This window comes from Cryptomeria japonica, chromosome 5 (genome assembly GCF_030272615.1).
Source record: "Cryptomeria japonica chromosome 5, Sugi_1.0, whole genome shotgun sequence".
Lineage (NCBI taxonomy): Eukaryota > Viridiplantae > Streptophyta > Pinopsida > Cupressales > Cupressaceae > Cryptomeria > Cryptomeria japonica.
In genome coordinates, this window is record NC_081409.1 from 537,691,633 (window position 1) to 537,704,086 (window position 12,454).

Consider the following 12,454-nt stretch of genomic DNA (forward strand, 5'->3'; position numbering starts at 1 on the left):
CCTCGGGAGTCAATTCTTCAACCCAATATACCAGTGAGCTCTTGATAAGGTTGATCTTTTGAACAGAGGTGGACTCATACAGAGAGAGGGCCTTCTTGAGGTTTCTAGCCTCCACAACAGAAGAATCACCAAGGATAATCGTATCATCAACAAATTGCTGATGTGAGCAATTTTGAAGGAGCAGAGTGAGGTGTGGGCAGTTCAAGGGTTACAGAATCGGGTACTTTGTCTCTAGTTTGAATTGGTATTGTGTAAATTAGTGAAAAAATACTCTTGTAAATAAATTATCTAATTGTAATTGTTATTTTTGGGCAAAAATCAGGTATACCCTCCAAAGGGGACATTACAATGTTTTTTTCTCTAAAACAACCAAGCACATATCTTTCTCTCTGTTTTGCTTGGTTCTTTGCCTCTTTCTTTGTCGTATATTATCATTTCCTCTACATGCAAAACTACTGATCAATAAACAATGAGATAAGCTTCCCCTACACTACCATCTTGGGTTAGTCAATGATAATATACAATCAGCTTACTACGTTCTTTAACAGTCATGCAATTAAGTCATAGCATATTTACATCAGTATATATCAGCAATGACTTTTTTGTGTAAAATAATCACCATTTAAAATTTTTTGCCCATTTTTTAAATCCCTTTGGACATTGGTTCTCTTGGGAGCTGTTAGGCATGGCTAAGGTTCAGCTAGGATAAAAATTTGTGTACCTTAGCCATGCCGCTCTTGTTTGATTCTGCAATGGGTCCTAGCACACAAGAACCTGATACTGTTGCTTCAAGTGGTTCTATGACAGACCTAAATTTTGGATTCCTTTGTTGCTTCTTTGCTTAGTGAAGAGATGAGAAAATACATGGATGAGGGCTTGAAAGATGCATTACATGTTCAAGAAAGGCACAAGTACAAAGGTGGTCTAAAGGGGAACAAAAGAAACTGAAAGATAGATACAAATCTGAAGGGCAGTCCATAAATCTTAGAAAGACCAAAGTGAGTTACTCGCACTGTAGGAAACAAAGACAGATAAAGAAGGAATGCAAAAACAAGAAGAAAACTTAGAAACCCTTTGAAGATGGAGATAATGATGCTTTATTCATATCTGCTAATATTGTTAGTGATGACTAGTGGCTCATTGATTCAGGTTGCTCCTACCATATGACTTGCCACAAAGAGTTGTTTTCATCTTATTGAGTTAATGATGGAGTAAAAATTTTCCTTGGTGAGAACAATTTGCATCAGATTGTTGGAATTGAAAGGTACAATTATGTTTCAGTGATGAGAGAGTGCAAACTTATATTGGCATTTTGTGTATTCTAGGACTTGCAAGAAATCTTCTTTTGTATCCAAATTGAATGACTCTCGAGTGCATGCGACATTTGACAAATTTGGTTGCAATTTGGATAGGGGAAATTTGATGGTAGCGAGAGGCACCCTGTGTGGGACTTTGTATAGACTTGAATTTAATAATTTTGCCAATGTAATGACCACTTGTAAAATTGCATGTATGTTTTGGCACCAAAGTTTGGGCGACATTGGTGAAAAGGGCATCCCATCCTAGTGATCAGCATCAGGCCAGCCACAGTCATAGTCAGCAAACTGGAGAGAGAAGATCGTGATACCGTTCTCGTTTTTTGTTTATTTTGACGAGTTTGATTTGATTTTTGTGAGAATTGTGTATTTGGAAAGCATAATATGAGTTTCTTTTCTTGTTGGAAGTGGTAGAGGAAAATGTGTTCTAAAGTCATTCATTTAGATATGTTCTGTCCAATAGATGTGGGTTCTATTGGTAAATCATGTTATTATGTTTAATTCATTGATGATTGTTCAAGATACACTTGGTTTGATATTTTATTATTTTTAGGTCCAAGTCTGAAGTTTTCTCTAAGTTTCAGGATTTTAAAGCTTTGGTTGATAAACAATTAGATAGGGTGTTGATATTTGATAATGGAGACAAATATTACTCTTGAATGATTTTTGTAGACATGTAGGCTAAGTCACAAGGTTCGAATTCAAGTTTTTGTTCGGTGACAATAAAATTCGAATGAAGTTCAACCAAGGTGAAAAAAAATTGAAAAAAAAATTCAACATTGAATTTGCCTTTACAACTTTTTTTTAAATATAGGTAATATATCTACAATATTATAAAAATAGATTAACAAAAAAATGAAATTGAAGTCTATTTACATAAAGCATAATTATAAGTAAAATAATTTAAATATAAATTTTTAAATAAAAATTTAATAAAATAAATTAATATTTAATTTCTATTAACGTCAATATTAGAAGTATAAAATGCATGTTTAATTTTTATAAAATATAGAAAAAAACCTAAAAGAAACGTAAACTAATTGCTACCTACTTCGGAGATTTGTAGAAATGGAAGTGGATAGTTGTCGGCTCTGCAAGTCGCATCTTTGTGTAACCACTACCAGATAGCTTAGAGTTGATGCCACTACCAGGTAGCTTAGAGTTGTCGGCCTGTAGCTTAGTTGAATCCTTTGCAATAATCTGTCTCAACCGCCAATTTTTTGCTATCGCGCCCTGCGACTTCAGACCTCTAACACACAGTTGCACCTGCACAAACTCATTTGTACAAAAAAGGATGTGGCCTAGCCGCTAGCAGGGGAAAATCAGTCGTGCATGTATTGTGAATTTTAATGTGTTTTTAGCAAATTTTATACCTTTGTTAAATGTTCACCAAATTTTGAACTTCAAACATGAAATTCAGCGAACCCTGTGACACAGCATGTAGGTATTGTGTGGCAAAAATTACTATTTATACTCCACAACAGAATGAGGTTGCAGAAAGGATGAAATGAACCTTGATGGAGAGAGGCAAAAGTATGAGTTTTACACAATTGGATCAACGCTTTTTGGAAGAGGTTGTGACTTGTGAGTACCACATGCTACTTGATTAACTATCTCTTTGTTAAAAAAAACTTCTTATGAGTTGTGGACATGTAAGAAACCCTCTGCTTGACATTTAAAGTAATTTGGTTGTGAGTTTTTTGTTCATGTGCGTAGAGGATAGCCATCTAAGTTGTATGCCAAAGCCCAATAATGTATTTTCAATGGATACAGTAAAAATTTTAAGGGTTAGAAACGTTTGAATCTTTCAACCTTGAAAACAATTTATTGTGTGGCAAAAGATCACTCCTTATTCTCCATTACTTAACATGGATGTAGAAAGGATGAACCAAACCTTGATGGAGAGAGCCAAAAGTATGATGAGTGGTACATAGTTGGATAACTGTTTTTGGGAAAGGTTGAGAGTACAAAATAGTCATACTACTTGATTAGCATATCTCTTTATTTGACTCTTGTTTACAAATCTCCTTATGTAGATTGGTAAGAAACCCTCTATTTCACATTTTAAGGGTATTTGATTATGAGTTTTTTGTTCATGTGCCTTGAGAAAAAAATTCTAAGTTGATTCTTTAAGCTTAGAAATGCATATTCAATGGATATGGTTAGAAGCTTTAAAATCCTCCAACCTTAAAACAATTTCTTGCTAAGGATGTGGTTTTTAGAGAGCTTAGAGTATTTGTCAATCTAGGATAAGCAAAGGAAAAACATGGAAGGAAGACTAAAGTTGAGAAGTAGAAAGATGCATGTGTTGATGAACATAATGATGGATTAAAGGATGGAGAGGAAGAAGAGGACTTAGGTGAGAGTTTTGAGTAGGCTGACCATGTAAAGGAATAGGCAGTCCCTTATTCCACCCTTGTGATGATACATGAGACAACCAAATCCATTTAACAAGTGTAGCTCACTAGATTTTTGTTTTGTATTTGTTTTGTCATGTATTGATGGTAAATCAAGATCTTTTAGAGAGGATCTTTCCTTTTGAAAATAAAGTCCTCCATATAAATACCTGATCATGCTCAAAAACTTATCACAAGTTGGCCCCGAGAAATGAAGTCAGCCAGGTAGGCACGTTAGGAGGAAAAAATAGATTTAAATTTTAACTAATATTATATTTATTTATTAAGTTGATTCCAAATTCCTCCATATAAATACCTGTTCATGCTCAAAATTTATCACAAGTGGGCCTCAAGAAATCAAGTTGGCCAGGTAGGCACATCAGTTGGAAAAAATAGATTTAAATTTGAATTAATATTATATTAATTTATTAAGTCGGCCCCAAATGGAGTCAGCCACACTAGGAGGGAATATTAAATTTAATATTAATTATATTTATTTATTGGTGTTTAAAAACACTGCTTTTGAGTGTTGGGCTGACCCAGCTCATGATGGGCTCATGACATGTACTTAGAAGTGACAGAAAAATTTCTGGGTCAGGCTGGCATCATTTCAGTGGGCTTCTCAAGTTTCTTTGGGGCCTTATGAATATTTCTCTTGCTGCTTCATTTTGGTGATATTTCCGATCGTGATGCCTTTGAAGGGGCTTTTTGACTGGAAGGTGGGGAGTCATCAATGTTCTAATATGTGCAACATCTTTCCTCTAATGCCCACCAGATTTCGCTTTTCTTCATCTGACTTTTCTCTCCATTCTATTTTGTACTATCTTTTTAGTCATGTTCTTGATTACCATCCTGAAGTTTTTCCCTTTGCCATATCTTAAAACGTCTAAGTGGTAAAGTTTTCTTCTCAGGGTGCATACTTGTATTGGTTATTGTGCCAGAAACCCATGCAAATTTGCAAAACACACTTTTGCTCATCTTCTTGTCTTTTGCAATAGTCAGAAAGCATAAATTTCATGGTTAACAAATTCTGCAAGACCTGGGCCAGGGAATGTCAGATTTGTATTTTTCAGATGCAATAAATAAGCCTAGTCTGATCTGGATGTTTTTTATTTTTTATTTTTTTACAAATAAAAAAATTCATTCCTGTGCAAACTCACATCCTGGCCAACTTGCTTGACCGAACAATTCCAATCTCTCTCTCTTCTCTCTCCCTCTCTTTGTATATATATATAAACAATTTTCTTTTGCTAAAGCTAAGTGCCTTTCTCTTTATTTATCTATCTAGATAAACAATTTTCTATTGTAATTCTGGGTTTTGATTTCTTTTGACCCTTTCTGTACAAATTAAGATATTACAACATGGTAAGCATGATAAACTTATAAGTTGTAGAACATCAATTTAATTAATTAACGAGTTAGCTAGAAGTATTGTTATGACTGTAATCTTATTTAACTAACAATCAGGTTCAGATATGAAGGAGGTCATTATGTTATGATTTTCTGGATGTCTTCTAACTCATGGCTGACATCAGGCAAGCCAACACCATCTTGCAGCCATTACTGCTGGTGGCCAGGTTTGGCTGTGGCGAAATAGACATGGCTATATTCATACACGATGTAATGAATGGGAATACATAGCTTCCTTGGAAGAGAAGGGAACTGTGTTGGTTGATGTTGCAGGCCCAGACCTTGATAGGGCTTCTAGTGGATATGAAGCCAATCAAGAAGATCAGGTTGGTTTTAGATATGTTTTCAGTTTATGAGAAAAGGAAGAGAATATTGATTTTATTAATCCTTACTTTATATTGCCAGGTCCCAGATCCCTTTTATCTTGTAGCAGTTGGTTCTGATGGAGAGGATTTTATTCTCCAGGGCTCACAACCCCAGGAAACTGTATGTAAATTATTTTTTTGGTTTTTTGGTTCGTCCTCCTAATATTTTTATTTCTTGTTTGACTTATTAGTTATTACCCTATTGAAGAAATTTTACGTTGGTGTAGTTGATATGTTTTCAAGTCTCTTTCACACCTACTAATGCTTCTTTGATTTGGTTGTTTGCCAGGTCCGAACATACCAACTAAGTGATGAACCACAGTATCTATCTCTTAAAGGTTCTCTTTTGCAGTCGGGCCAATCATTGCTAGAGAGCTTAGGTCGAATTGTACAAATAAGTGTGGGAACTGTAGAGGCGCCAGATGAATCACCCTTCATTGGGTATGCATGTCATCTTGCATTCTTACCCCATGAAGTTTTAAAGCTTGGTATTGGCATTTTATTATGGATCTTGTAGTAACTAATGAATAAATATGCTTGCTAAAATTTGCACTTAAATTTATGGTTGGGGTTTACAGGTACATTACTGATACTGACCATGTGTATATACGTTCTGCCACAAAAGATTATATGGAGGAGGTCAACTTAGTTTCTGGTTACACAGGCAAACCAATCAAAATTCAGGTGAGGGTTTGTTTACAATTAACTTTTTTGACCATCTTTCGCCCATGGTATTCTAAGTCTTATGAATAAGGCTAAGACACAAGATTAGGTCAAAAATTGTTTAGAAGTGGTGCTGAAATCAGCATTTACTCTGACCAAGATTTTGATCTTAAAGAAAGCTTATTGTTACGGTTTCGATCTTCAGATTTTACAAGATTGAGCCTTTTTAAGGCATTTAGAATTACAGCTCTTCGGCATAAATATAAGGTTTAAGTTAAACTTTTAGAGTACTACCTAATAGCATGTTATATAAATAGTAAACTTTTATATGCTATTTTGTTTAGTTTCATCTATGGATCATGGAACATGGAGTAGTCCACACTGTTTGAATATGAGATTCTTGTGATAGAAAAAATTGCACAATTGTGTTGCCAAGAGTCAAAAAGTGAAGATCGAAAAATACGAATGCTTAAAAAGTAGCATAGATTCTAAGTTCGAACCCAATACTAGCAAACATAGAAGCATACTTTTTTTAAAATATCACAATATATCTTAGCAGGTTTCCCAATATTTTTCTTAAATTATTGCAACTATTTCAAGATATTGTTGATTGAGACTTTGACCATTATATTATGACATTGGTCATATATTGTGTTACTGTTACATCACTTGCAAGTTTTTTTTTTCATTCTTTTCTAGAACTCTACATCTTGAACAGTGTATGTAGCTGTTAATATTTCCAGCTGTTATTATTAAGTAGCTGTCTGGGCTGTCACCAAGGGAGAATGACAATTATTGCTATTCTTATTTAAAAAAAATTATGTAGTTATCTATAATTGTGAAGACTCTTGGTATATAAACAGATGCTAAAACTGTGAGTAGGGAATGTGACTGTTGTTATTGTGATTAGTGATTATGACTGTTACCTTTAATAACAATGAACAGTTATGGCATTGATGATTTGTGACTACGAACAGAAATGTTGATTGATTATGCTCTCCTTTGACATGTCATTATTATTGCACCACATGTATTAGTGTTGTCATTGATATCATTTGTAGACTTAGTTGTATTATTGAGTTCATTGTTTGGGAACTTTCATTGTTATGCGTTAATATTGTTGTATGACTTGTATCCATAGTTATAAGACTTGTCTCAGTTTTATAGCAACCTAATCTAAATGCACATAGAAAACAACTCAGAAATATTCAGAAATACTGCAGCAATAAATATTTTTTTATATTTTGGTATTTCTTTAAATTTTTAAAACTAGGTTGCCGAATTGGCCGTTCCTCTGCTGATCCCAGGTATGTTACGTCCTGGAATTGGGTACAGCTAAAAAACCTTGCTGAATTGACCAAAATTTGTGTTTGTGCAGCCCAAAACTTTTTCAATCCGTGGCAAGATTCTGACCTATTTCCTGTGTTGATGTGGTGTTTTTTCATGGCATATGATGCAATTCCATCACCAGCTGCAGTTTTGTCTCATTTCTGTGCTGCTCATCCTCCATCCTCTGTTCTCAATTTTAATTTTTAATTTGTTTTTATCTCATACATTTTAATAATTATCTCTTATGTTTTGATATTTTAATCCTTTATGTTTTAATATTTAAATATATATGATTTCGTCTTATTTTTATATTTAAATTAGAAACATTTATTAAATAAATATTTTCTTTTAAATAATTTAACTTTCCTAGTTTATATTTTTTTAAAATCTGTATAATTTTGTTTATACATTTTTATTTCTAAATAAAAATTTTAACAATATTTATATTTATTAAGTATTATTAATAAATGTAAAGCCACCAAGTATAATTTTATTAAGTATTATTAATATATATTTAGATTTGATTACTATGGTATTTTGGCTTTAATTCCTATTGCATATTTGTATGAATTTATGACTTTTATATGTTTTTTGTATGGCTGTACCTAAATGCAACCAACCCCCCAAAACTTCTTCCATACTGAGGTACTGTATCCACATACCCATACCCAGTTTGGCAACTTAGCTTTAAAACTGTACACAAGCAATCTCAGATTCGCTAACTAATACAGCTTACTAAACATGCCCACATGTAGAAGTGGGCATTATTGGTATTACTATTCCAGATCTCAGTCTGAACGCTGGTCTACTGTGTAAGGGTTTCCATTCTGAAGAAGACTGACCTCATGCCTTGAGGGTTTCACCTCCAAGTCACAGTTGCTGGAACACATTGTTCAGCCCAGGAAAATAAATGATTTTTGTTTTGTCAGATTTCAAGTGTATGCTTTCTACTCTTACCAATGCATTATAAACTCAAACTCTTCTTTTCAAGCGCACTTCAATCAAAGGCAAGACATCCCTCGAATGTTGGCAGTAACTAGGCTAATTAAGTGACAAATGTAGCTTTTCAAATTGGGCAGTTAACTAACACATCCATCTCTCAAATTAAGGCATTTCTAAACAGTTTAACTGTCTAAGTATTTCTTCAGTCAATGCAATCCAATAGTTTGCTGATTACACCTCTACCTTTACTACAATTCTAGCTAATTGACTACACACCCTTGTTATTCTAGTCATAACTAACTGAAACTAACTACAACTACAACTATGCTACTTCTACGCTGCCAAAGATTTCACTAAATAGTAAATAGCTGCAGATAAGAGAAATGGACCCTACACACCACGAGTGTGAAAAAGAGGACATTACAAATGTGTCCTTCCCAGAGCTACTTGCTCCCAAGCAATGTAGTGCTGGACATCCAAGTATATCTCTGGTCTTTTCCAAGCACATCTTTTGTCGGTAGTTTCCTCCAATGGGCCAGGATCCAAAATAATCATACATGGGGTTTTATCCTTCTCAATCTTTTAGGGGTGAGGTAGGGGAGGGTTATTTAGTCCTCTCCATTATCTTTTTGTTTGGGGGGGTTTTCTCTTTTGGTGGGAGTTTGGGGGATGGGTTTCTTTCGAGGGGGGAGTTTCCTGTTGTATGAGTTTGTATCCTTCCTAGCTCCTTGAGGGATTGCAATGTGTACAGGGATACTTAACATTGCTACATATTTGTTAGGACCCAGCTATCCTTTTTTTCCATACCCACCTGAACTATGCTACATCTCTTTTATCCTACCTATGGTGGAGATGTGCACATGTGACTAGGTCTCTTTTAACCTATTTTGGTTGTATATCTATATCCCTTGGTGGTGTATCCTTATACCCACCCATTCTTCTCATTTCATACACAGTGATCATACATCAAGCTTGCATATTGCAATCTATTTTACTTTTGATCTATTGTGCTTGCCTTTAGTCTCCTGGTTGTCAGTGGCTTCTGTAGCCAAATCTTACACTCAGGAAAAATCAAAGTTTGGACAGTTAAAATGAGCCACAAAATGAAAAAATGCAAAATTTGTAAGTGTAGAGCATGCAAATTTTTGGCAGTTTCTCACTGCCTCTCGAATCATGTCCAACTTAAGAATAAAATTAGCTATCCAATCTATAAGTTGGATTGCTAAATCTCACAAGTAATCACAATTTACTGTTGATTATTTCTTCTATGCTTTCAAGCTATACAAATCCTCCATCTCTTTATTCACTTTTTTTTCTCATTTTTAGATTGTTTTGGTTCTCTTATTTACATTCTTGAGCTTTTACTGGAGTGTTTTGTTGACCTTGGAAGGTTGATGGTTTTTCTCATACTGGTTGCACTTTTGTTTGACCTGATATGGTTATAAATAAGCATTGATATAATTTCATTCTTTTTCTCTTAAATTATATTGAAAATGCTCTGTTTTCTTGTATATCTAATTTGGAGTTTTGTAGCAAGGCAGGATGACAACTGCGTTGCCTTAATTCAACTGGTTGCATTTGTAGACGTTAAAGCTCATTGCATGAAAAAATGTAGCAGTTCTTTCTTTTATTGTTAATTATTGTTAGAATGGACAGTCACTTGTCAATGTTGCTTGTTTTGTTTGTTATTATTCCATCTGATGAGTTTAATTAGCTGGAATGACAGTCTATTTAGCACAAGAACTGCAAACTTAATGTTGTCCATGGTGATTGGTTTGTGGGCTAGTGTGGCAGAGTTTACCATGCCATAATAATGACAGATGATGGTCGTGCTTGGACTTGGGGTCGTGGTTATTATCATGGTCCAACAGGATTTTCTGCGGCTACATGTCAGCCTGCTGTAGGGACACTTGTTGGACGCAAGGTATGTATTACTTACCTTAACGAGGACAGATTGCTTGCGACTTCTCGATTTTTTACTAGTCTATTGGATGTGCAGGTTATTGATGTTGGATGCTATGGAGAAGACTTCATCGCTCTTACAAATGATGGAGATGTTCATCAATGGACTCATGCTGTACCAAATCCTGCAGATGGAGTATATAATGTGCCTGCTACTCCATTGTATGGGCGTGGCCCTTGCATTCCACATGGTGAGAAGTTGAAGCAAGTATCCATTGGTGCTGGTATGTGTGCTGGAGTTACAGACAGTGGTAGGGTGCATAGTTGGAGGACTGCAATGAAAGGTGGACTTATAGGCATCTTAGTACCAGAGAAGGAAGCTCTTACACCTCTTGGCCATGAAGAAAATCAGGACACTGCAATCGTTTCTTTAGGTATGTGATTTGGTTTATGCTAAGAATAGCAGTGCTGTCGATTTGATGGGATTATTCAGTCTACTTCCCTGTTCTTGAACTCCTCTAATGACTTTGTTTATATCCTCTCCCCCAATGAATTTCAGTAGGTGGTGGTTTAAAGTTCTCTTCTAATTTATCAGTATAAATGATGTTGTTTTGGCTGTGGTAGCTCATTTTTGTGTGCTTTATTGAATTATATTGTCTTTACTCTGGTGCAGGGAACAGGACTGCTACAAAAGTAATATGTGTAGCTGGATCCTTGATAGTCATTGTAAAGAAGAAAGCTAGAGGTCGAACAGCAGGACCAAGGAAGATGAAACAGAAAACCAACACTGAATCTGGAATAGTGGGGCAATCCTAAATGCAATTCAATTTCATTTCATACACTGAATCTTTTGGATGTGGACTTTCGTTTCAATTATCCATCTTTATAAAATTACCACTGTACAGTGTAAATGATGTTAACATGTACATTGTATTTTAAATTTTAAATCTCCTTTCACGGAATGATAGTAACAGCCTTCATTGCAAGTAGTTATGTTTTGAAGTTTTATTGGGTAGAAATCTGCCTGCAGTTTCTGAAGATTGTAATGATGGTTTCAGTACAAAGTACATTCATCATTCATGCACTATTTCACAAATTGGTTCCTATATTGCCACCATGTCAAAACTGTTCAAGGAGTTTCAAAACTTAATCCACCAAAAGTATGTCTAGGTGAAAATTGTCATTGAAATTTTAGCTGTGAATCAAAGTGGAAGGAGTCAACTATTTTCTTCGTTTAAAAATTAAAGCATAGTCACATATCTGGTTCTATGGAAGAAGTACAAATAATAAGAATTTCTGGGTGAAAAATGTCATTGAAATTTCAGCTGTGAATTGCAGTGGAGGGAGTCAACTATTTTCTTCGTTTTAAGCAGAGGCACATATCTGGTGCTAGGGAAGTACAAATCATAAGACTTATTTGAAACAATAACATGCCATTGAAATTTTAGCTGTGAATTGAAGTGGAGGGAGTTGACTATTTTCTTCATTTAAAGCAGTCACATATCTGGTGCCGGGGAGGAAGTAGAAATGATAACATATGTTTGAAACAGTATAATACTTGATTTAAAGAATAAGTTAAACTCTACAAAAGGTTGACTATACACATAACAAAAGCACATAACTTAAAGAGATTTACATTATTATTTGTAAGGTAAATCCTTTAACTGAACAAAATGGGTGAAGAAGTATCTCATCTGGTTCTCCTTGAGATGGAACTCAAAAACTCTTTAAGCACTTAGCTGCTCGGGGAAGGGTACTGTGACTATGATTTTCATGTAACGAGTCTTTTTGAATCTGTTGTATTATGTATACCTGTGATTTTATCTGTTCGATGAATCTAGGATTTGTAGCAGTGATTTTATCGTAAGGATTCATGAGTTGATTATTGTGTTCTGTTGCTATTAGTTGAGCTGTGAATTTCAGCTGCAATGGTCATTGAGTTTTTGACTCAATCTTTATCAACCTGTATTTCTTGAATTGTGTTTCCCAAAAATCTCTGTGAGCATCACCTAGATGCAATGAGTGTTAAGTGGATCATTGATGCTCATGAGATGGTTTCTTGTGAACAGCTACTTAATAAAGATTGACTCAAAAACTATGTGGTTGAATCTTGGAAGAAAACATCACATAA

General features: G+C 34.8%; 1 protein-coding gene across 6 annotated transcripts in view; it reads left to right on the forward strand.

Annotated features, from left to right (window-relative positions):
* Window positions 1-11,512, forward strand: part of LOC131034429 (uncharacterized) — a 101,420-nt gene extending 89,908 nt beyond the window's left edge. For 5 of the 6 annotated variants that reach the window (XM_057965922.2, XM_057965920.2, XM_057965921.2 and 2 more), the window contains exons 12-18: window positions 5,248-5,448; window positions 5,528-5,608; window positions 5,777-5,928; window positions 6,066-6,171; window positions 10,208-10,345; window positions 10,421-10,757; window positions 10,997-11,512. In XM_057965922.2, coding sequence (XP_057821905.1) covers window positions 5,248-5,448; window positions 5,528-5,608; window positions 5,777-5,928; window positions 6,066-6,171; window positions 10,208-10,345; window positions 10,421-10,757; window positions 10,997-11,139 — 1,158 coding nt within the window. In that variant the 3' untranslated portion in view covers window positions 11,140-11,512. Of the gene's footprint in view, window positions 1-5,247; window positions 5,449-5,527; window positions 5,609-5,776; window positions 5,929-6,065; window positions 6,172-10,207; window positions 10,346-10,420; window positions 10,758-10,996 lie in introns of those variants that run through there. The other variant, XM_057965924.2, reaches the window with a different exon arrangement.
* Window positions 11,513-12,454: the final 942 nt, after the last annotated feature.